The sequence below is a fragment of the Rhinocladiella mackenziei genome, assembly GCF_000835555.1.
Source record: "Rhinocladiella mackenziei CBS 650.93 unplaced genomic scaffold supercont1.1, whole genome shotgun sequence".
Lineage (NCBI taxonomy): Eukaryota > Fungi > Ascomycota > Eurotiomycetes > Chaetothyriales > Herpotrichiellaceae > Rhinocladiella > Rhinocladiella mackenziei.
The window spans coordinates 4,316,275-4,339,580 of NW_013550604.1; the positions used below are offsets into that span (position 1 = coordinate 4,316,275).

Sequence of the window (23,306 nt, forward strand, 5' to 3'; positions counted from 1 at the left end):
AAGCTCTGCAGTCTGCACATTTTCTGGTTGAAAGTCTCTCGAAGTTCAGGGCGGGCAATGAACAAGAAGCATATCTTCGTTCTGCAAGGCGAAGCAGCTGTATTCTCCTGCCATATCCCTCGACAAGTCTTTCAGATATCTGATTCCGCCCAACCTGACTTCAAACATGAACGTAAGTCTATTTTTCCGTGATTTGCAAACTTCCAATTAACTTTTTGCAGTTCACTCCGCTCAATCCTCGTCCTTTGCTGCAGAACCTGTATGTCCTCCTTCCTCGACGTTTTGAAGCAGGCATCGCTAGCTTGTCACCCGAAAATTTTGATTCCCGTGCATTGAAAGACTCACAAATAACCATCTTCGCAGGATCAATGACGAGGTTATCATCCGCCTGAAATGGGGACAGACTGAATACAAGGGCCGGCTCATCAGCGTGGACTCATATATGAATATTCAACTCTCAAATACGGAGGAATACATCGATAGGAAACACACTGGGACACTGGGACAGGTTCTGATCAGGTATGATTCGCAAATTCTCTTTTTCCAGCGCACCTGTTTGGACCGAATTTGATCGCGTGGATAGGTGCAACAATGTCCTATGGATCTCAGCCGCCAAAGGCGTAGAAATGAACGGCGAGGGACCTGACGATACCAAGATGGAGGGTTGACCTTTTCGAATTCCCTAACTGCGGGCGCAGACCGTTTCACGAAACCTGCTCCTTTCTCTTTACGAACTATGAATATCTCTTGTGAATTTTGTGCAGACCACTGGCTTAAACCGACATCACACTGCAAGACTGAATTTTACTGCTCCGTGATGTGAAAGCGCGAGCGATGACAAAGCGCAACAGTCGCACAGATCCACAAGCTGACAAGACAGCCTTGGATGAGGCGGGATAGACTATGCAGATCTGCAGGCACAGTGTCCGACAGCTTTCTACCGAGGTGATAGGCAAAGCCATATGTTTAAGTTGGCGCCTGGCAATGGCAGGGATCGTTCCAGGACATGTGAATGCACCGCCACCGCAATAAGAACGTCGAGACGGTGAGCCTATATATGGTATGGACACGTTTGCGAAGAATGCATGAGATCATTGGCGAACGCTAGGCGAAACTGAAGGCACATAGTGCTCACCGGAAGTGGAAAGCCGTTGCGATATCTCGCAACAGACTACCGTTGTCGAGTCCTCATCATTGCATGCAGTGTCATGACGAGAACATGGGGCCACCGTCCGAGGCCATGAGCATGTTCCTCTACACAAAGTACTATGTCACTATGGCCACCACATGAATGATGGACGAGTTTGCCATCGCAAACTATTTTTAAACTTCGACGCGAGTGTTTTGAGAACTGCAAATTTTCCCTACTCCTGCGCTTCCGTGCTGGCGTGAACCACATCTGTCATCAGCCCAGACGTGAATGGAAGGGCGGAGGCTCTCGGAATGACAGGAGAGAGTTTGAGCAAGTGACAAGCAGCGACTCGAGTCGTTTCAGCAGTGGAGGCGAAATTTGACCACATTGCGAGCCCAGATTCTTCAGTGCCACATAGCCAGAGCCAATAAGGTCGGTAAACTGCGCAAAATGTGGCTCGAATACCTCGGCATACTGTACCATGAACGTCTGGATGGCGACCCCGTAGGAGACCTCGGTGATCGCAACAGTAGTTCTTCACTCTGTCTTACGTGGCTTTTGCACAGCGTATTTCGTACCCATTTGCGCGCGGAGCCTCGAGTATTGCCGCACACCACGTTTTCTCTTCCCAGAATGCTTTCTCTGTCATGTGCCCCAGGTTTGTGTGGGCTGGGGCCTAACTATCTTCGCAACCAGGACTTGAGCCACAACCAGACGCCTGTTCTCAGTGCCACAGCCAGACTCTAAACTTGGTCCTTGAGCCCACAGTCTTGGGATTGGCATGCACTGACGGCTGGGAACCAGTCGGAGTCTAGCCTCTGAGACCCAAAATCCCACCCGGGGAAAGCCAAAGGCGAGGCATGACCAGGTGGCGTGGAAGCTCATTGGGTCCCGAACTGCGTGCAAAGGGGGGGTGGTTTGTTGAAGCGGGAAGTTACTGAACACTTGAACACGCAGAACTGGTCGTGTGGCCATGGGACGAAGAAAGGACAGTGGCCATAATAATGGGAGCCTTCCCTCAAACTGGGAGTCTTTTCTCCCTATGATGCTTCGTATGCACATTCAACCAGATTGACCCTCTTTCGTCAACGTTCATTTCCCAAACTACTTAGACAACAACATTTCACTACCGCAACTAAACATCTCACGGTCGCTACAATGTCTTCCAAGTTTACCGAAATACTTGATCCCGGGTTCCAAACAACGTTCCCTCAAACCGATGTTCGACTCGAAGACATCATTGGAGACGCAGACCTGACCAGCCGAGGTCGGACATCGTTTGGGACCAGCTCGCGAAGTGCAAGTTCCATAAGTGGCGGCGAAAGAGACGAAAAAAAGACCCGAAAGAGATTGCCAAAGATATTGTCCGGTGGCAAGAGACGAGAGGACTACAACATTTCTTCACGGGGTTAACGGCGCCTTCTGAAAGGGACAACGAGGACAACGCCATTATCCAAATACCCTCTCAACCATACGAAAGTCATTCCTTGAAATTGCATTTGGGAAACACGTGAAATCATTCCCTACCATCAACAGGGCGCATATTGGTCCTTTGTCTCTTGAATTTCCTGCGGCATTTCACTCCAACAGATCAAGTTCGCAAACCAAAATGGAATTTTCACCATTCCGTCCTCAACTATTCGATTGAGAGACTTCGTCAATTGAGCCTATCGTTCGAAGACACACTTGTTGTATTTCTGAGCAGGCCAGACGCTCTGGAATCTTCAACACCTCGAGCTAGTGCGACCCCAATAAGAAAGATTGGCCTCCCGCAGTACCAGCTTGGACCATGGTCGAAGCGTCTTTGATGGTCTCCCTTCTGGTTATTGGAGCGGAGAATCTTTGCGAGACAAACTGATCCCGAGAACAAAATTTGAGGCAGACGTTGATAATTTTCCTAGCTTCTAGCGACTGCTGGTGATTCAGTGAGCCTCTCAACAGCTTGAACGTCTGGTATAGCTACGCCAGTCGATCAGCTCCCATCACAATCGCAACATCAAGAACCAATTCCCAATGAGAAGTGAGAAGACGCTTATGTTTTCCCCCTGCATCCCCGGAGGATACCCTAGATTTCATTCAAAGCATGGCTTCCATATTCTCATATAGAGAACACAAAGAGGAGGAATATGTACGAATAGAATGACATGAATTCGACCTTTCTGCTTTAGACCCGACATCAAAGAAAGATCTCTGAGACAGCGTGAACCTCCAACCGGTACTGCCCGAACTCCGTACTTTGATCCCCAACCCAAGAGCCCAATCGCCGTACAATGCAAAAGGTATCGTCTTGAGAATAGCATGAACATTCGGCCTACCACCTTGGTGGAAATTCCGTTCAGAGGATACCCGACTCACCTATGTCTATCGCTTATGGCGAGGAAATCGCCGTTACTATTAGCGCCAGCTCTCGGGCCTGGTGAGCCCGAGACGCCCCCCAACTCCGCACCCGGAAATCTACTCTTCGAGCCTAAGAATGTGATATTTCCGGCCATAATTATACGAAAATGATATATTACATCACCTGAATTTTAGGTAAAATTCATCAGGGAGGATGGCCGAGGTAAATAAATATCGATCCTTTCTCTTTATTCGCTCGGCCTGGCTGACCTTTGATGTACTTTCAGTGGTTAAGGCGCTGTGTTTAGGTCCTTTGGTATCTTCAAAACTTGAACCGCAGTGGGAAACCTCGTGGGTTCGAATCCCACTCCTCTCAATTTGGCGCCTTTTCTTTTTGTGGTTATTGGATTTTTGTTGTTCGGGAACGAAAGAGTGATTCTGCAATGGCTGCAGGATGAAAGGAGCGGAGAGAGATAAGCCTCCCACGTGACTGTCGAGGATAATGACATGCCCTCCAGTTCTACAGGTACTTTGCACGGCACACAAAACTTTCTTTTCACAGAAGAAGCAAAAGACAAAAGGCGGGCGTAAACTCTGTATGGTGACTTTTGATCGGTAGCTCTTCTTTTCTTTGGCGTCCCCTCCGTTTCCCCTTCATCCACATCATCGTTGATTAATGTAACTGCGTCTTTCGCGTCTTGGGGTTTGAAGCAGACCGGTGACCTGGCACGGACGTGAACCATCACACCTGGGTATCCTCCCTTCCAAAGACCCTTATCTATCTGCGTAGTCCAAAGGGAGAGGTGACGTGAAATGTGTCGACTATGAATCGGCAAGCTCAATCTGTTGTTTCCAGTCGAGTTTTTCTTGCAACCACACACAGGCTTCCTCTATGAGTTATCGATGCCATGTGTTGTTATAGAGACTATAGAGTGGATCGGAGCTGTTGAAAACTCGTGCAATTGTTGTCAATGTAGAAGGCCTGTGGGGATGCTGCTACGTATTTGTCCCGTCGACGCCGCAGGATAGGTAGGCGCACGTGATCACCGTTTCTGTATACAGCCGAGCCCGCGTGACACTGAGATTTCCAGTTGCTATTGAATAGATTCAGAATCAGATCTCATAAGCAAACGCGAAGGAGCAAACACTTCGCATCTCACTTCGTGGACTCTTCCACGTATCTTTGATGCGGATGTAACGCTCGAACGCCTCCACGCTTTCGAAAGAAAAATAAAGGAAAAGAATGGCGACGTCAAATAATGCTTCCGACGCATCATATGCCGCTCAGCCAACTGAATTTGAACTGCGACGCGCTGCCCTTGTCAGAGAGATTGGAGAGGTATGATCTCCCCTCCTGTATGCCTGATCAATTATTGAATTCGGGGACCCAAGCACACCAAATGAGGTGAAAAACGCGAATGGATGCCGGCGCTGATGCTGATGCTGATGAATACGTCGCTGCTAGTCGCTAGAACAAGTCCTCACACGTATCAACGCGTTGAATCGGAGTTTAGAGGGGATCATTGAAGTAAGTCACCGCCATCCCCCTCCTCTTCATGAGAGTTTTTGTTTTTGTTACCTCGTTCAAGATAATGGGCATGAATACTGAAATGAACGTTGATGATAAAGATCGGCAATGAGTTCTCCTCTGTTGAGGCACTGTGGAGTCAATTCGAGACTGTGATAGGGAGGGGAACTGAGAATGCGCCGGGCGAGATGACGAATCGTGAGGGAGAACGTGGTGAGAATGTGATGCAGTCAGCAGCGGAAGGGAGATGAAATGCTGAGATGAGAATGGTTCAATCAAAGTCTTTGAACACGACGTGATGTATGAAAAGTTATCCTTGACAATAGTCAGGATGCCACGACTGGGAAGAAATAGCAATGGGTTGACTCGAGGATTGGGAAAACACGACAAAGATGGCCATTGGGAAATGCGGAACACTGACAGGAAAATACCTTCGAAATCGTGTTTCGAAAATTTTTTTTCTTTTTGGGGAGGGCAGACTACCATATAATTCTGTTCATATTCATTCAAAGCTGTCATCAAGTCCATGGCAAAGACCCTGCAAATACAGCCTCCGAAGCAACGCCAGTCACGCAGTCATGCAGCAACGCCCGTCTAGTATGCGTGTACATAGGCTTCCTTTTTTTAGCCAAACGAGAAGAAACATTTTGTACCCGAGAATGGAAGGTGTCATGTTGGAGATTCCCATCCCACAAGATATGAGACGAAGTCAAGTCATAGAAAGACACAACCTCGCTTCTTCGCTTTTTTGACTTTGACTCCCTTGGGATTTGGCTTTGTCTCGTAACTCTCCTCTTCAACTTGAATGGCAGTGTGTATGGCCAAATCAAACACCTCTTGAATGCCTCTAGATTCTTTTGCGCTGCACTCGATGTACGCAGCTCCCATTTGTTTCGCGACTGATGCACCTTGCTCTGGTGTGACTGGGGTAAGGCCTTGGGTACGAAGTAGTTCGATACATGTTCGCTTGGTGCGCAAGTCGGACTTCAAACCCACGAGAATGAGAGGAGTCGTAGGACAGAAATGGAGGACCTCAGGATACCACTAGATTGGTTAGCATACGATCACAGAGGACAAATGGGTGTGCTCGCCTTGTCCATGACATTTTCCAAGGAATTAGGACAGTCGATTGCAAAGCAGACAAATAGAAGATCAGTCTCTGGGTACGACAATGGTCTGAGGCGATCATATTCTTCCTGTCCAGCTGTATCCCACAGTGCGAGCTCAACGGTCTTTCCTGATTGCTTGTGTGTAGTCTGAGTAATGTAGTTTTCAAAAACCGTTGGTACATATTTCTGCGATCATTAGTCTTTATACCTCTTCTGTCTCTTGATTGCATACCTCAGGAAAATATCCTTGCGCATAGCTTATCAAGAGACAAGTCTTGCCGCATCCTCCATCTCCGACTACCACGAATTTCTTGGAATATGAGGGTGGTTGTGTGATATTGGTGGTTTCAGACAATCTTCCCATGCTGCTACTGTAACTCATGTTTGTACTAACTGTGCCGTTGCTTGTTCTGGTGCTCTGTGCTCGAACTGGCCTTCGTTTCGGTGAAGGAGGAGTAATGTAAGAACTAGAGGATAGATGTTTTTCAGACATGATTGTGGAAGTTCGTGAAGGGTGATGGTCGGTGTCTGTAGCCATGATTAAGGCGTCTTCCAGTTTGGCAGGACTGTTAGGAGGGGTGTTGGCACGGGCGTTGTTGTGATGGGGATAGCAACACTATATGCACGTTAGGAAGGGGGGTTAATTTTTGCTGGGATGCAGTAAATCCGTGTTTCAATACCTTAACGCAAGAAAAGCGATGGGGTTTCCTTTGTTGTCGCATACTGTTGCCGAGCAACCATCTCTTTTTACCGCAGGATAGTGAACGATGATGTACAGCCGTCTGCACAGTAGTCGACCCCTATCGGCTGCCACAATTGCGCCATTATTGCTTGTCAACATCGTTTTCCTGCATGGCAGGTTCGTGTTGACAAGCGCCATCTAGATTATCCTTGTTACAGTCCCACGTTTGGCCGTCTTCGAAGAAATGGCTCGGCGGAGATAGACCGATCCCTGCACCGCCACAAAACTGGCAATCATCTCAATCCTAATTACAGACCAACGTCCTCACTGTCAAATTCAATCTGCACATACCCTTCGATGAGAGTCGCATGTTGAAGCGGCTGGTGTTTCACCGCAAAGCACCAGAAGTCAATCAGACTCGATGGATGAAAGCTTCAGATTGCCCACACAAAAATGGACAAGGAGAAAGGTAAACCGGATGCTGGGTTGAAATCTCTCGACCATTGTACGTGGCTTACAATCTTATGAGTTACTATACCTCTAACGGTTCCACAGACAAGATCAGACTCCCGCGATGGCGGTATCTTCTCAGAGAACAGCTTCTTCCTATCGTTCGGTGGGAGACCCCTTATGTCGCATGGCTACAAGACACGCTGCGAACACCGGCACTTGATACATACTTTGCGACTTCTGCAAATTTGGGTACACATACATTTTTCATGATCATGCTACCGGTTCTATTCTGGTGTGGAAATACAAGTTTGGGAAGAGGGTATATCTTTTTTTTTTTTTTTTTTTTTTCATTTCTATGCAGATTCGTCGCGGGTATCTGACGGACTACAGAATGGTACATATCCTGGCCTCTGGTGTATTCTTCAGCGGGTTCGTCAAAGATCTTTTATGCCTTCCGCGACCGCTGTCCCCGCCACTGCAACGAATCACCATGTCGGGTTCAGCTGCACTTGAATACGGATTCCCCTCAACACACTCGACCAATGCAGTGTCCGTCGCTCTCTATTCGCTATTCCTCCTGAAGCACGGAAGTGACCCAATGAATCCTAACATGAATTTGGGTCTGCAAATACTCTGCTATTTTTACGCCTTTTCGATTGTCCTAGGCCGTCTTTATTGTGGTATGCATGGGTTTTTTGACGTTGTCTGGGGAAGCATTCTCGGAGCGATATTGGCGCTCGTGCAATGCTTTTATGGTGAAATGTTTGATGAATGGCTCATGGCCGGTGATCTGAAGCGAGTGGCGCTTGTGGTCTTGATCATCTTGGTTCTCGTTCGAGTTCATCCTGAACCAGCAGACGATTGTCCTTGTTTTGACGATAGCGTGTCTTTCGCTGGAGTCATCATAGGCTGCGAGTATGGCGTATGGCATTTTGCACAAACATCATATGCATGGTCATACCCAGCAAAAGGCACGGTTCCGTTTAACTTGGCAAAGATGGGCTATGTTGTGGCCGTGGTGCGCATTCTGTTGGGCGTACTTGTTATATTTGCCTGGCGTGGAACAATGAAACCGACCTTGCTCAAAGTTCTCCCACCTATCTTCCGTATTATTGAACACCTTGGGCTTACACTTCCTCGACGGTTCTTCAAGCCAGCATCACAGTACGAGACAATTCCACGACAAGAAAATGACGACAATATCATTCCTCCCGCCAAGGACATCCCTTATCTATTGTCGTCCTTTCGACGGAGAAGGGCAATTTCGATTGGCCCTCAATCGGAAGCAGATGCTTACGAAACACTGGCCTATCGCAACAAGAAAAGGCGGGACAGCATGAACGCGTCAGGATCGACCAGTCCGGCGAAAGAAACCTCTAATGAAGGCGGTTATTTCCAGGCGAAAGATACCGTCTTGAGAGATGTGAGGACCCATAACAGAAAAAGATCAAGCAGCCTTGAGATGTTCCGGGCACAGATGGGTACCGGAGTGGAAGCACTCTCCCCAGTCCCACAGGGTGGCCCGAAAGTTGGAAAGGCACCTGGTCCAAAAGACACTCAGGCCATGGACGAATTATCAGAGAGACAATTATTCTCGAGTATTCAGAAGCCCAGAGTACGGTATGATGTTGAGGTGGTGACCAAGTTGATTGTTTACTCCGGGATTGCCTGGCTGGCAGTGGAAGGCAATCCTGTTCTGTTCAAGCACCTGGGACTCGGAGTGGATTGAGGCTGAGGATCAGAAGACGTGGATAGGCAAACGTTTCTCGGAGACCGCAGGAGGGGGAGGAGAGAGGGTCGATACCGAATAGATTCTTTGTTAAGGAACGGGCGCAGCATCCGGATCTAGATGTTTACCATTAATGAGTCAATCCGGAAGTGAAAATTGATAACCTGAGTGACCGTCCTTCTCCGCCCGCGTTGAGCTGAATCAGTAGTCGTGAATAGGAATCATTGTAGACATCAACAGAGACCTATATGTGCTGTTGGCATTGTGGTATTGTACCCTGCGATCTGGTACCTGCAAAGGCGCTGTCGTATCGCAAATCCCATTGTTCGCCGTGGTTGGGGGGTGGCTGAATTTCAATGATCCGCATGCGCATGTTCGCAGCTCGCATTTTGATGCTTGATCCTGGCGCGTCTTCAACTGCGGCATCTTGAAATATTTCTCCAACTCACCAACTCTCATACCTTGACACTGCAATCCGATACCACGACACCATACCTCTTTGCAAACATTTCTCCTCTTCGATGCAGTCTGCGGTGGCACTCGTGCTCCCGCATCTATTCAAACTGTCTCATCGCAAACCTTGTCGAAACTGGAAACCTCATTGTCACCATCGACCAAGCCCAACCTGGCTCCTCACCTCGATCATCATCACCTCCTTCCACAGCCATGGCTGACAACTCGTCTTTCATGGACTGGAGTCCTGCAACTCCTCCACCTGTTCACAGTCCCTATCAAGGCGACTACATGCCTGGCGGCTGGCCTGTCGACTCTCCCACTCCTCCACCTACAGTCGGTGTTTTTGCCATCAGAACAACACCTTATGGCTCCATCCTACCAGCTGCCAAAAGAATCTGTCAAGGTATCGGCGCTGCAGTCACATGCGGTATTCACGCAGCTGCAACAGTTTCCAAATACACTGTTGACACTACCACGACGGTGGTCACCGTTCCAACCCACTACGTCGCCCGCCAAGTCGCGCAACGACAACAAGAACCAAGAAGACTTTGTCGAACTCGACGCCACGCGCAATTACGTTCTCTACCAGAGTCACCATGGAACAGAGCCATCGCCAGAGCTGACCACAGAGTTAGGGAGCCTGCGCCTCCTGCTCAAGAAGGTCCATCGCCGAGTCCGTCGCAAGTCACACCGAGTCTCCTTCCGCCCACGCTTCATCCCTCAGCACGCAACGCTATATATCATATCCCAAACTTTTTGCCGCTAGCCTACAAGAACCCGGCCCAGCAGCGCAAGGAGAGAATTGCGCAGAAACAAGGAGAACGGATTCCGGCTTCGGCATTTCCTGGAATACCTCGATTGACACCTCCTCCAGAACAACCAATCCAACGAATCCAGACACCAGTCGACAGACCATATGCGCCTCTGCCACAGCCCAAGAGATTGCAAACCCCATACCCGGTGTTGACCCCTCTACCTGTCACACCTCCGTCACCACCGACCTCAGCAACAACCCCATTATCGGTCCCGTCTTCGCGCTCTTCTCCCTCGCCCGGCGCGCAGCTACAACGAGAGCTAGAGGCTGCTCATGACAGTGATTCTGACACGTCCTCAACTTATTCAACAACCTGGAATCCAAAAAAAAGAAAGTTGCGCAAACAAGGTTCAAGAGCATCAGAAGAGACCGAGAAACCTGCAACAACCAAGAGAGTTCATACAACTGGTCCAAAATTGCACTCTCCCAAAACATCGACACCGACACCGACTCCTGCCATTGTTATCCAAGAAACAGCATCATCACCGACTGGTATCGAAGCTCCCGCATCCGCGAACACCACGTTGCTGTCACCACCGCGTGTTAAGAGACGGCGTGTCAGCACTCCCACAACTGTCGAAACAAAGAACAGCCTCAAGACTCCCAAGACTCCAGAGTCTGATATTTCTTCCACATGCGAATATTCCCCAGGAATATCCATGCCGGGTAATATTCAAGCAAAGTCGCCCAATGAGAGTGATATATCATCTGCATACTTCGGTACCCCACCAGACCCCGTCGAGGACGCCCGTTTGTTCGGAATGATCATGGCAGGAAGCGGATCACCCACCCCCGGCCCAAAAGCATCGACCACAAGTGAGGAACTCCAAGCTACCCAGAAGAATACAGCGACATCCGAGTCTAAAGAGAATGAGACTCATGATCACAAAGAAACGAAGACAGCAGAGGCTATACCAGAAATTCCCCAAGCTGTGTCTACATTCGTTCGAGGAAACATCCAACCGGAATCGGCAGATAGGAGAATTGTCGCAACAAAGGATGTGCAAGAAGGCTCAGCACAACAATCGCCGAATGCACCTGCTGCAGAACCAGCCACACCAGAAAAAGAAGAGAGCTCAACGGCACAAACAGCTCCTTATACGAAATCGACTGGAGTAGCCGGCCAGAATGACGATATCAAGCTTGACAAAGCCGACGTCAACACACCAGAGCAGAAACTTGCAAAGCTCACTCTTGAAGATCAAACGACCCCAGATCAACCAACTCCCAAAGCAACCCCTCATTCTTCCGAGAAAACCCAGAGACTTACCAGGGCAGTGGCAAAGCGGTTGCGACAAATTGAAGAAGTTCAAGATTACGACATTGCACCCCTCTCAGAGGAGTGGGAGAAGAAAGTTCAAACGGCACTCCGACAAGGTCACGGCGACTATAAAGCATCAGACCTGATTCGTGTTGTACCTCTTACACAGGGATACGGAACGTCCAACTGGTTGAATGACGAAGTTATTAATGGCTATTTGAAGCTCATTGTCGCACACGGAAAACGAAGCGATCGTCCCACCCAGGTACCCACACATCATGCATTTGTCTCATTCTTCTACGACAATCTTGCAACTCGTGGCTATGGGAGTGTCAAGAGATGGGCCACTCGAGCCAAGATAGGAGGCAAAAATCTACTCGAAACTGAAAACGTCTTCATCCCGATCAACAGCGGAGCGCATTGGACATTGTGTGTTGTCTCCGGAAAGAATAGAATTATTGCATATTACGATAGCATGGGGGGAAATGGAAAGAATTATGTCGATACGGTCAAGAAGTGGGTTAAAGAGGAATTGGGAAGTGCATACAAGGAGGAAGAATGGAAGTTGGAATACAAGGGAAGGACTCCACTCCAACAAAACATGGATGACTGTGGGGTGTTCGCCGTCACCAGCGCACGACAGATAATGCTCGGGCTTACGCCCATGAGCTACGAGGCAAGCAAGATCCCGTTGCAAAGAAGGAGGATCATTGCAGAACTTATTAATGGTGCTCTTATCAAGAGCAACGAGTGAATGAGTGAATGAATGTGTCAACGAGCAATGATGTATGATTATCAACGAATGCCGCCAGGATAGAAAGGTCCTTGTTTTGGCGTTTGGGAAGCTCATGGGGGCCATGGGGCCCGTCGAGCCCCATAGAACAATAGGGGGTGTACAGAACCCCAATGTAACAACATTGCACAAAATCCTTTACATCTCCTCGTGCAAAAGCGTGACGATGAAGTTGTGATACGTCTAGAAATGTAGTCTTGTCTACGTCCGCATTAGGCATAACATACTCCCGTGTACCCATTAGCCACCTTTCGACGTTATGTAGACTCCCCGCCTCGTTATCCTCAAGGACTGCTTGACCATTGCAAAACCACCATCCATATTCATGCAGCTTCCTATGCTGCTAAGTAGTGCCCGTGATTGCTTTTATGCGGCAAAATTTCTCAGATTTCCTTTGGCGGGTGCATATGAGGAATCATGGCGCGACAAAGAATCTATTCCCGGCGCCCTTACGTCGTTTCAATTGCTGTTGTGCCAACGTCCCCCTCCTGAATGAATGGCCCTATGCATCGCTATTTGACTTCCAGGGTACTGCCCGAAGAGGGTGCGTACGATGTTGGAGAGATGTGCCGCCGCCAGAGGTTAGAGTCGGGATACCGGGAGATTTCGCTGGAGGAAATCAACGTGCGATTTTTGGGTGAGGCGGCTGAAGACTCCAAAGAGTGAGTCTAGTGGACCTGTCGAGCAATAGGTGAAACTCGAGTTGGAGATGTATTTTCATGAAGGTATGGACGACTATTATCACTTGCGATCTGGCTCTCAGGTGTTATGTGCTCTTCCCCAATACGCAATCTAGAGCAAAGGTGTCTGTCGAATCTAACTCAGTCACTTGCTTTGGCATCACCAACCATTGGGTCCAAGAATGTTCACTGAAACAGTCTGTATGACGTTGAGGAGCAACATCCATTTCTTCCCCTTCGCCTTATTGACGTCAGTCCTGAAAACTGCGACAGTGGCGTATGATCCATTCTCAGCACAAAGCTTGCAGACAAGACGGTCAAACTACGCAGTGTTGAACCATTTCTCAGGTCTCAAGGAACAACGTGTCAAGGCCAATACCGAAGACTAAGAAGGAATCGATCCTGAACCGGCTGAAGCGAACACCATGGAAAGAACTGACCAGGACACCCCAAGATACAATCGCCTTGACGCGCCGTTTGGGCCTACTATGTATCATTCAAGATGATGACACAACTTTGCCCAGCAAGCAGGCCAGATGGCAGATGTCTACGGCAGATCATACCTAGTTATCTCGGCCATGCGAGCCGCAACAGGCGATGTTGGCCTCTTCCACGATCGACCAGGAGCTCACATGGCGTCCCATAGAGATGGCCAATGTCACATACCGACAGTCTTCGTGAAACAGCGCCTCGTGCACGACAACTTCGTGGCCGGCGAACCTCGAGATTTCGAAAGTCGCCTTTGTTTGCAAGAGTGTGGTGTTTTCAAGAACGCCTCCTGGCCAGAAAGGTCGTCCACGTCTCTGAAGACGAGATCGTATGGAAATGCAATCAGGAACTGCTCTGTGAATGTGATGCAATCGGACTAGACTCTGCGACGACCGAGACAGCGGCCAATGTCAAGAGGAAACAAACACTGGCATGACGGGATCCGAGAGTAGAAATCTGGCATCGGACCTGGTATGACGTTCTACGAGCGCACATTGCTCGCTCGCTCACCGTAGACTCCGATCGACTGCCAGCGCTTTCGGGGTTTGGCGCACAGGATCGCAGTTCCAGAAATAGGGAGGTATTATACTGGCTTCTGGGAGGCGCAATTACCTGTGGCGTTGCTTTGGCGGCCTCTGCGTGCGTTGCCTGAGAGTCACGACCGGATCGAACGACCAGAGAAATACCGAGCTTCGTCGTGGTGTCGCCGTCTATGAAAGCTGTGATTGAGAGATATATAAGGTACATCAAGGATAATTCCGAGGTGGTCGCACAAGTTCGGGATGTCGATCGCCAGACTGACAACCCAGAATGTTCAGACCCCTTCGGTCAGGTGTCCAAAGGCTATATTGTTCTTGACGCTCGAACTTTCTCGGCGGCGCTTCGGCGAGAAGATACTCAAGAATCCAAAGTTGGCTGCTACCGACAACGAAGAGGACAGACGCTCGTTTCAAGCGAACGTCAGTCTCGAAGGATATCCGGACCACGTCCCTCTGGGGTCCCATGTGCTCTGCGTCGTGATGGAGCGGTTTCACAATCATGCCAACGGGAACCGTGGTGCGGACCTTGTGCTACAGTCGGAAAGGAGAGACGAACTGTCAGTGGATCACTGGTACAGAATCGGTACGTTCAATTGTCCTGGACAGGAGGTGGACAATGCTCATCGTGAACAAGTCAAGAATCTATAGTTTAGTATAGTCTTGAAATTGACGTGTTAGGATGCGCCTTTCCTTTCCACAGATTCGGAGCTTCATGTAGACTTGAAGTTGTGGCCGTGAGCTCCTAGTAAGATCCCAAGGTAGGATTTGATTTCGACGCTACAATACGTGGTGGTCTGACGGCTGAAAAGCCTGAGCCCCTTGCCTCTGCCAGCCTTGCCCCGGCTAAAGCTCCCTCAGACCTGAAGATGTTGACGCAATACTCAGTCCTGGCGGGCTCCACGGAATGCCTATAGCAGTTAGCCACACCAGCATGAATATCGGCACCGGGTTTGCCCGGAAACACTCGAGAGGAGATACTAAGGTAAACTTGAATATATTTTAATTACCCCAAAAGTTGACTTTGAAATGCTTGGTATAGGTCGCTTTCTGGAGCGTGAATAGTTTAAGGGTAGAATTCGAGCTTCCCATGCTCGAGGCCCGCGTTCGAGTCGCGGTTCACGCAAATTGGCGGATTTTCGGTGCAACCCAGCACCGTTTCTTTTTCTTTTTCTTTTTTTTTTTTTTCCCTCGGTCGCGAATCGCTCCATGCCTCATATTTTCTGTGTGGGCTGGGCATTGACTCCTTTGGTGGGACTTTTTGCCTACAATCCACGTGACACGGTTACTGGCACTAGAATCTTCGCTGCGTAGCCTGTAGCCTGACATCTACATCACCCTTACCTTTCACGACGACATCCCTCATTTTTGGACGAGGACTGAACCATCATCGAAAAACCTCACAATGGCATCCTCTACCAAATACCAACCTGCCCCTCAACGCGATTCACTCGATGAACAAAACTACCCTCAACCTCCGCCCAATTACCAGGCTGCGGGGCCCAGTGTCACCGAAGGAGGCTATGGAACCCCTCGGGAGGAAGGTGACAATCTACCCGATGATTTCAAGGTACGTTTTACTTTCATTCAAAGAGATAATTGCTAACAACGTCCTCTTCCAGTTCGGTGGCTCCGTGGCCGAAGCCACCATCGACATCCGTATGTCCTTCGTCCGCAAAGTCTACAGCATCCTGACCGTCCAATTGCTGTTGACCGCCGCCTTGTCTTCCCTGTCCTTCTTCTCCACCGGCTATAAGAGTTGGATCCAGTCGAACTCCTGGATGCTGTGGGTGTCACTGTTCGGCGCCATCGGCTTTATGCTCCTTACGTTCTGGAAGCGCAAATCCTACCCGACCAACATGGTCTTCCTCGCCAGCTTTACCGCGCTAGAAGCATACAGCGTCAGTGTCATCACCTCGTTCTTCGACAGCAAGATCGTCATTGAAGCCCTGATCTTGACGTTGGGGATCTTCGTCGGCCTAACGCTCTTCGCATGCCAGACCAAATACGACTTTACCAGCTGGATCCCATACCTGTTCGGAGCGTTGTGGGTGTTGATCATCTTCGGATTTATGGCCATGTTCTTCCCCGCGAGTTCGACGGTGGAATTGGTCTACGGCGTGATTGCGGCGCTGATTTTCAGTGGCTACATCCTCGTGGACACTCAGCTGGTCATGCGCCGTTATCACGTGGAGGAGGAGATTGCTGCCTCCATCAGTCTGTACCTGGACGTTTTGAACCTCTTCCTTGCTATTCTCAGGATCTTGAACAGCCAAAACAATAACTAACTGGCTCGACACCTAATCGATGTCCGGACGTGAGGCTGCATGAGATTCCAATTTCCGCTCTTGGGTGCGCATGAAGAAATTACGGACCTGCTTTTCTATCAATCAGACGACTTTGTCCAAGGAGGGTATGATATAATTGGAGTTACCGCGTTTCGTTCATTCTATTCCTACGTCTCCCCAGGTTCTAGATGGCCGAGTTGGACACCGCAGTCCGTGGTTTGCAAGGTATTGTTCTACAGCCGAGGGACAATATATCCGACCTTAGACCGCGAGCGTCAATTCGGAGGAGATGAACCAGGACGGATGCTTAAATTCAAATGGAGAGGGCGATGGGTAATGAAAAGATGGCCAGGGTTGGTAACGGTAGGGAAAGTTTGTAAAGCAAAGTCAGTTCCTCAACACAATGCATGATGATTTTCCAGTCTGTATTCCTTTTTTTTTTTTAAAAAAAAACCTTTGGCATAGGGAGATTCATAATCAGAACTCAATTTCCATATCCCATTTCTCATTTCAGTCTCTTGTTAAGAGGTAGTCAAACGATGACGCTGTCTGATTCACTCGCTCACTGTTCGGGTATCAATCAATTGCTGTCTGGAGATTTGTCCAAAGATACATTGTCATTTTCATTCTCATTTCATGTCAATCTTGAACTTGAAAGGCTATAACTCTAACTAGTAATAGTAGTACTCTCTGGAGCTGGTATCATTTACCATTCCAGGCGCCGAAACACCAATGCCAAACAGAAACCAAACCAAGGCGAACGAACAAATACTTGATTCTGCACAGAAACCTAGTCCTGGCTAGTCCTAGCGCCAGCAAGTCTAATCATCCAAGCGAGAAGAAGTTAATGAGCAACGATGAAGAAAGTATTCGTAACCAAGCACACAATCATGACGAGGACACCGTAAATAGCCAGCGCAAGGGCGAGGCGTCGGAGCATTTTCCGTCGGAAATTCCGCGTGCGCTTGAGCAGGCTGACGGCACTTATACTCAAGATGCCTGAATTTGCTAGCAAGTTTTGGCCCTCGGCCTGGCCGTGGTCGTCGGCTTCGTTATTGTTGTCGTCGGATTTGTAGCCTTCTTCGTCGTAGTCGGCGTCGTAGTCGTCTTCTTCCTTCAGCAGGCGTTGGTGGAGCGGTGAGTCTGGGCTGGAGATTTTGTAGTAGAATAGGCCTGGCAGGATGAAGGAGATGGATGTACTTCCGGTGGAGCCGACGTAGGCGAGGACAGCCTCGAGGCTGGATACGGCCATGGCGACAATGTAGCTGAGGATGATTATTACGGTGGTAATTGCGGCAAAACGAGTCTCGCTCATCTCGGTATTGTTTTTTTTTCCCGGTTGTAGAAGAGGCACATCTCCTGGAGGACTCGAGTCAAGCGAACTGGGAGTGGCGGAGGTGGAACGGAGCTTCGCTTTCAGTTTGTCACTCGGTCGCCATTTCAAAACTGCGTCGACACTGGCGCGGCATGGGTGAACTTGAAGAGGGTAGGAGAACATGACCAGTACGACGATCATGGCCTGACCGATTGTGGTAGAGACAGATGGCGCGTATTGTGCCACGATGTTGCCGCCAATTTCATTACCAAAGGACAGATAGCCCGTGATTGCCACGAGGATGTATATCGATGCAGCTGTTCCATTGGAAGCAAAGACCACGGAGGTAGTACGGAAGTGGGAATTCTCTTTAATTTCGTTGAGGATGCTGAACATGTTTTGGTGACATGTGTACGCGAAGACGATGACAGGGAAGGAAGCAAGCGATGGGATCGCGCCGGCCCACTCGAAGATATGTAAGGGAGTCTTGTAGTGTCCGTCTGGAAGGGTGTCGTGCGCTCCAAAGTGGTAGACGACCAAGATGACCAGATATCCGATTGAAATCAACGCGATGACGGATGTATATTTTAACGAGTCGAGACGACGCAGAAAAGAAAAGGGAATCACAACCAACATGAATGCCGTGACCCAGAAATGTCGATCAAACATGAACGGAGCAAGACTGTTCTCATCGGCAAATCCTCGAACCACTTCAGGCATGAGATCCCCAATGATGATCAGATAACTGACTCCCACTCCAAAACATTTGATGGCGATGGCTGCGTCGAATATCACCGCGGCATTGGGGTATGTGATCTGAGACAAGGCGAAGAAACTCGCGGATCCTCGTTCAAGATATGCAGCGCATCTTGTTTGAAGGTATAGCCCAAATCCCGCCGTGAGACCGGCCCAAAGTATGACGAGTGTCCCCAGCAATATCCCCATGTGCGACATGGCCAGAGGCATGGCAAGAACTCCAGCTCCGACAATTGTGTTCAAAAGGTTGATAACGCTGCTGATCCATGTTGCTTGACCGGCGATACCCGTAAGGTCGCGTTTGTTTCGGGTTGGGGTGTGTGGACGGCTGGGAATTGAATTAGTGGACGTATCACAGGAAGAAGAGAGGTCATGGATTGATACCGCCGAGCTCGCGAGTGTGGTCTGCTAGATGGCGAAGAGCCAGGAGCCATGATGAGGGAAGCAAGGGCGCAATGACGGTGGAGGATATCGCGTTATCATATCTCTTTGTCAGTGAATGCGCGAAGCAATCGTGAGGATGTCGAAGCTAATGGAGTGATCGAAGACAGGGTGAAGGGAGGGAGCAGCACGAAGCCGTGGAGCGGCAACGTGGACGAGGATGAGTCGATAGTAATGTGAGTGTGATGGTGCCATGCCATTCGTCCCGAATTTGGGCCCACGTGCTGACTAACTCACGTGCGGCCACGCTGTTTTTACAAGAATAAATGTCGCTAATATTCCGAGCTAGAATACAAAGAGATACGTCTCTAGAAGCTTGGATACGAGTGGAACTGTCCCACGTCCTCTCCAAGTTCCGCATTGACAACGTGCAAGACTTGTCATCAAACCCCAGTCCATGCTCTAATCTATACCTTTCCCCAGCCAGGCTTCAAGACTCCCATCACTTCATCTACCAATTTATCTACACTACTGACAGTCGCTCCTGGCTTGCCCGACGCATACGGTCCAACATTGTTGAATAAAGGTACATCTCTCACGGCTCCTGCCAGGATTTCCAGACAGGAGCCTCCGCGTATTGGAATCCTCTCCCCTGTTGGGTCGTTTCCTCTTAAGTTGCTGTCGATCTCTTGGTCTTTGACACACGCAAGCATGACCTGAGCACATTCTTCAGGTGTCACCCATTCATCCTGGCCTTCTCCTTCAAGTTTGACGAATTGGAGTTTCTCCGGGTGATCCGTCCACAGCGGCGTTTTCACCACCCCAGGTTCCACCGCAGTGACTCGGATGCCATGGGTCTGCTCAAGGCTTGCTAGAGATCGGACCAAGGCCTGTACTCCATGCTTGGAAACGTGGTAAAGAGGAAAATAAAGAGACGCACTTTGCCCTGCAATGCTGGCAATATGGACGATCGACTTGGGATTGGAAGCACTGCATGGAGTATCGGCAGCCAAGAAGTGAGAAATCGCCATCTGAGTCACACGAATTGGATGCGTCAAGTTAATGTCAAGCAACTTGTATCGCCCACCCAAAGGATCATCTTGAGACTTCTCCGTACCAGGAGGATACCAGAAATTACTCCAATGGGGTTCAAAGACACCGGCCCCTGGACAGACAATATCAATGGATCCAAAGTGCAGAACTGCTGCTCTAAACATGTCATCGAGATCCGGCCAAGAGGTCACATCTGTCTGCTGAAATACTGCTTTGTTGGACGTCGACTGATACGTCTGTACAAGTTCTTGAGCCTCTGGACGTAAAACCAAATCGGCGAAGAGAACATTAGCACCATGTTGGAGAAGGAGACGGGCAAATTCGAGATTGATGCCTGTTATTGTCACCTGTATGAGTCTCATGCGTGTGGATTCCTATGCAGGTCATACACACCTGAACCAGCGCCCGTGACAATGGCTGTCTTCCCTTGGACCTGTTGAGCCATTTGGGGATTTGGTAGAATAGGAGCCGAGAAAGAGGGAGGGGGAGGGAGGAACAATGGAAAGACGTTGACTTGGGATGATGGAGACTCTCATTGCCTGACCCCCAATGCTGTTATCCCCCACTCGATTGGAGCAGCTCCGGAGTACCTAGCCCGAGGTTAACCGGGTGATGGAGGAAGTCCCTTCTTGAACCTGATTTGGCCTTTTCCCTCGTTTCGCCTCCACAGATGACCCAATGCCGCACTAACCCAAGGATGGAAGACTACCCGGGGGTACTGCCGGAAGGGTAGAGGATAAATCGAAGATCTCAAACTGGGGAAAAATGATACCGTATTTGAATATAGACGTTTGGGAAACAAACGATCGGCTTTTGATCTCAGCAAAATGAAGACCAACCTACTCTCAGCCTGGCGTCGGACCGCATCCAGCTTGACCAAAGAGGCCGGCGACATCAGTTCTGTCTTCCCCTCACTCTCAGGCAAGAAGCCTGATCCTCTACCGCCACGATTCAGTGATTTGAAAAAATCACTGATCAAGGGGAATGAGGACGCCGTCACTGCATCGTGGCATAGGCTCCTCTCGAGCTTGAAGAAGGAAATTGGCGAGATCAGGTCCGAGGGTAGCAATGTACGCACTATCCGACGTTTTCTGTCACCGACCAATGTTGACTCCGAAACAGATCATACCGAGTATTGAATATCGAGATGTTGTCGCAGGAACAGTCCCCCGGCCGAAGCTTGATGCGGTCCGACATCGTGGCACAGCGGTCATTCGCAACGTCCTCCCCAAGGAGGAGGCCTTGGATCTCAAACAACGGGTTGAAGAGTACATTGCTGCCAACAAATCAAAGGTCAGGGCATTTCCGCCCGACGATCCAGCAGTGTACGAATTATATTGGACACCATCTCAGGTCCATGCGCGAGCTCATCCAAATATGCTCACGGCGCAATCATTTCTCGCGTCCTTCTGGCATTCCTCAGACCCATCGTCTGAGATCTCAACCACTTACCCTTTGTCGTATGCTGATCGATTCCGCATTCGACAACCAGGTGATTCCAAATTCGCCCTAGGTCCACATACGGATGGAGGAAGTCTCGAGCGATGGGAGGACCCCGAATATTCTCGGGTGTATCAGTCCATTCTCAAAGGGAAATGGGAAGACTATGATCCATTCGACGCCCGTCACCGTATCACGGCCAGAATGGACTTGTATAATGGTGCAGGAGCTTGCAGTATGTTTCGACTTTTTCAAGGGTGGCTGTCCATGTCGTCGACGAGCCCTGGCGAAGGGACGTTGAAAGTGTGTCCATTGATCCGACATGCAACATCGTATTTGATGTTGCGGCCTTTTTTCAATACAGACACTGGAAAGCTCCACCTCGATGCCGCATTTCCTAACTCTGTGCCGGGGGCGTGCCAGGAATATAACTCTCTGACACACCCAGACCTCGAGCTGGAAACCACAATGGTAAGCATACCCCATGTTGAGCCAGGTGATTATGTGGCCTGGCATTGCGACACCATCCACGCCGTGGATAAGAAGCACCATGGAAATGGTGACAGCAGTGTCTTGTACATTCCTGCTTGCGCCATGACCCGATCAAACGTGGAATATTTAAATAGGCAACGCATGAGTGCCCTAAAATATAGTCCACCACCCGACTTTCCAGGTGCTGGAGGCGATGGTGAGGCTGGGTTTAACGGCGCGGTTGATTGGGGCAAGATCAACGACGAGGGAAAACGAGCTATGGGATTGGGAATTCGTTGGTGGGATCTCAACCAGGACATGAGCGAAGGAGAACGAAAAGCTATCCAAGAAGGGAACAGGGCATTGTTTGGATGAGCAAGATTGGTTGGGGCATCAGCGGAAGCAGTCGCATACTGGTCTTGAAGCATATGAGGATCAAGTCCAGCAAGTGGAAATTTTCATGACGTTCCAAAAAGGAGAACGGAGCGCGTGGCGGTCCGGACACTTCATCGTCCGCAATTTCGTTTTGTCGGGGCTGATGGAGTTGCAAATCCGGGATTATCGACAAGGGCATGAAAATTTTTTCCAACCATGAAGGCATGATCAACCGTGAGTTGCTGGGGTTGTGGAAAAAATGAACGCGAGAATATCGTTTGTCAGGTATTAACGATCAGCAAAATATGACGCAAAGATCCATCCAACTCCCGCTCCACAGAAAAAAGATGTCTGAGAGCGTTCGGGGACGGTAAAGAGCCGGGCCGTATCTGCAGAGCTGGAAGGTTGATTTGAGTAATGTTTCGTCCGGGTAGCTAATGGAAATTATGTAGAGTTGCGAAGTACAACGTGGACACGAGGCTCCAGGTCCTCCCGTGTATCTTTTTCATGCTGAGCATTTCTTGTGGATATTCCCTGGGAAGGCGACAGCAGGGCTCGCATCGAGAACGATGGCTCCGAGACAAAGCAGAGACGGCAGAAAGCATTCATGGTGGAGAGGAAAGGACAGATTTCCAGAAACGAGGAAGCACGCAACTTGGGCATGGAAGGGAGTTGCTCTACATGGAGGAATTTTCGTGGGATGCCGGGCTCAAGGAATTCTCAGAAAGAATTTTCGTGCTTTCGCTAACAGTAGGGCTGGCATGTGTGATATGGAGAATATCGAAAAAGATCTTCTTCTCTCCAGCAGCCTCAAGGAGTCTGGTCAATTGGTGAAACTCGTAGGCGAGGACCGGAGGGGGGACAAAGCTGCAGGTTGTAAGAAACCATTCTTGGTAGGGAGTAGATAGAACGCAGAAAAGTGAGGACTCACGGTGCTGAATGCCACGGAAATCAGCGTAGCGAACTCAATTCATTGAAGAACACTGCAGTACCAGATTGCGTCGCGCAAGGATAACGCGTGCCCTTGCGAGTGCTTTGGGCCGAAGGAGAGAGAAAAGAGTTTGGGACCTGCAGCAGCAGTAAGCGGGCATGTTTGGATCCAGGAGCACATTTTCCAAACATCCGATTTGCTCGGATTATGTGCGCGGAAAGAGTGGGAATGGCCCAAAAAGAAAAAAAAAAGAAGACAAAAGAGAAAAAGGCGGTCGACACGTGGGGCTGGGTGCCT

The 23,306-nt window shown here is 49.5% G+C and overlaps 10 protein-coding genes and 1 non-coding gene across 11 annotated transcripts; 8 read left to right on the forward strand and 3 right to left on the reverse strand.

Moving 5' to 3' along the window:
• Positions 1-166: 166 nt before the first annotated feature.
• Z518_01520 (uncharacterized protein) lies at positions 167-668 on the forward strand (the record flags this gene model as incomplete). Its single annotated transcript, XM_013422120.1, has 4 exons — positions 167-172; positions 222-259; positions 364-519; positions 548-668. The coding sequence occupies 4 exons, from the start codon at positions 167-169 to the stop codon at positions 666-668; spliced, it is 321 nt and encodes a 106-aa protein (XP_013277574.1).
• A 1,622-nt stretch (positions 669-2,290) lies between these two features.
• On the forward strand, positions 2,291-2,545 carry Z518_01521 (uncharacterized protein; the record flags this gene model as incomplete). Its single annotated transcript, XM_013422121.1, has 1 exon — positions 2,291-2,545. The coding sequence occupies one exon, from the start codon at positions 2,291-2,293 to the stop codon at positions 2,543-2,545; it is 255 nt and encodes an 84-aa protein (XP_013277575.1).
• A 3,166-nt stretch (positions 2,546-5,711) lies between these two features.
• Z518_01522 (GTP-binding protein rhoC) lies at positions 5,712-6,644 on the reverse strand (the record flags this gene model as incomplete). The annotated part of the gene is made up of 3 exons (XM_013422122.1): positions 5,712-6,041; positions 6,101-6,292; positions 6,339-6,644. 3 exons carry the CDS (start codon positions 6,642-6,644, stop codon positions 5,712-5,714), a joined length of 828 nt encoding a protein of 275 aa, XP_013277576.1.
• Positions 6,645-7,241: 597 nt separating this feature from the next.
• Positions 7,242-8,970, forward strand: Z518_01523 (uncharacterized protein; the record flags this gene model as incomplete). The annotated part of the gene is made up of 3 exons (XM_013422123.1): positions 7,242-7,293; positions 7,344-7,560; positions 7,632-8,970. The coding sequence occupies 3 exons, from the start codon at positions 7,242-7,244 to the stop codon at positions 8,968-8,970; spliced, it is 1,608 nt and encodes a 535-aa protein (XP_013277577.1).
• A 666-nt stretch (positions 8,971-9,636) lies between these two features.
• Z518_01524 (uncharacterized protein) lies at positions 9,637-12,255 on the forward strand (the record flags this gene model as incomplete). The annotated part of the gene is made up of 1 exon (XM_013422124.1): positions 9,637-12,255. One exon carries the CDS (start codon positions 9,637-9,639, stop codon positions 12,253-12,255), a length of 2,619 nt encoding a protein of 872 aa, XP_013277578.1.
• Positions 12,256-14,245: 1,990 nt separating this feature from the next.
• Positions 14,246-14,650, forward strand: Z518_01525 (uncharacterized protein; the record flags this gene model as incomplete). The annotated part of the gene is made up of 2 exons (XM_013422125.1): positions 14,246-14,585; positions 14,637-14,650. The coding sequence occupies 2 exons, from the start codon at positions 14,246-14,248 to the stop codon at positions 14,648-14,650; spliced, it is 354 nt and encodes a 117-aa protein (XP_013277579.1).
• A 404-nt stretch (positions 14,651-15,054) lies between these two features.
• Z518_01526 lies at positions 15,055-15,125 on the forward strand. Its single transcript has one exon. It is a non-coding gene; the product is annotated as a tRNA-Gly (tRNA).
• Positions 15,126-15,404: 279 nt separating this feature from the next.
• On the forward strand, positions 15,405-16,287 carry Z518_01527 (uncharacterized protein; the record flags this gene model as incomplete). Its single annotated transcript, XM_013422126.1, has 2 exons — positions 15,405-15,569; positions 15,622-16,287. 2 exons carry the CDS (start codon positions 15,405-15,407, stop codon positions 16,285-16,287), a joined length of 831 nt encoding a protein of 276 aa, XP_013277580.1.
• Positions 16,288-17,131: 844 nt separating this feature from the next.
• On the reverse strand, positions 17,132-18,792 carry Z518_01528 (uncharacterized protein; the record flags this gene model as incomplete). The annotated part of the gene is made up of 2 exons (XM_013422127.1): positions 17,132-18,686; positions 18,743-18,792. The coding sequence occupies 2 exons, from the start codon at positions 18,790-18,792 to the stop codon at positions 17,132-17,134; spliced, it is 1,605 nt and encodes a 534-aa protein (XP_013277581.1).
• Positions 18,793-19,206: 414 nt separating this feature from the next.
• Z518_01529 (uncharacterized protein) lies at positions 19,207-20,237 on the reverse strand (the record flags this gene model as incomplete). Its single annotated transcript, XM_013422128.1, has 2 exons — positions 19,207-20,126; positions 20,186-20,237. 2 exons carry the CDS (start codon positions 20,235-20,237, stop codon positions 19,207-19,209), a joined length of 972 nt encoding a protein of 323 aa, XP_013277582.1.
• A 382-nt stretch (positions 20,238-20,619) lies between these two features.
• Positions 20,620-22,078, forward strand: Z518_01530 (uncharacterized protein; the record flags this gene model as incomplete). The annotated part of the gene is made up of 2 exons (XM_013422129.1): positions 20,620-20,862; positions 20,915-22,078. The coding sequence occupies 2 exons, from the start codon at positions 20,620-20,622 to the stop codon at positions 22,076-22,078; spliced, it is 1,407 nt and encodes a 468-aa protein (XP_013277583.1).
• Positions 22,079-23,306: the final 1,228 nt, after the last annotated feature.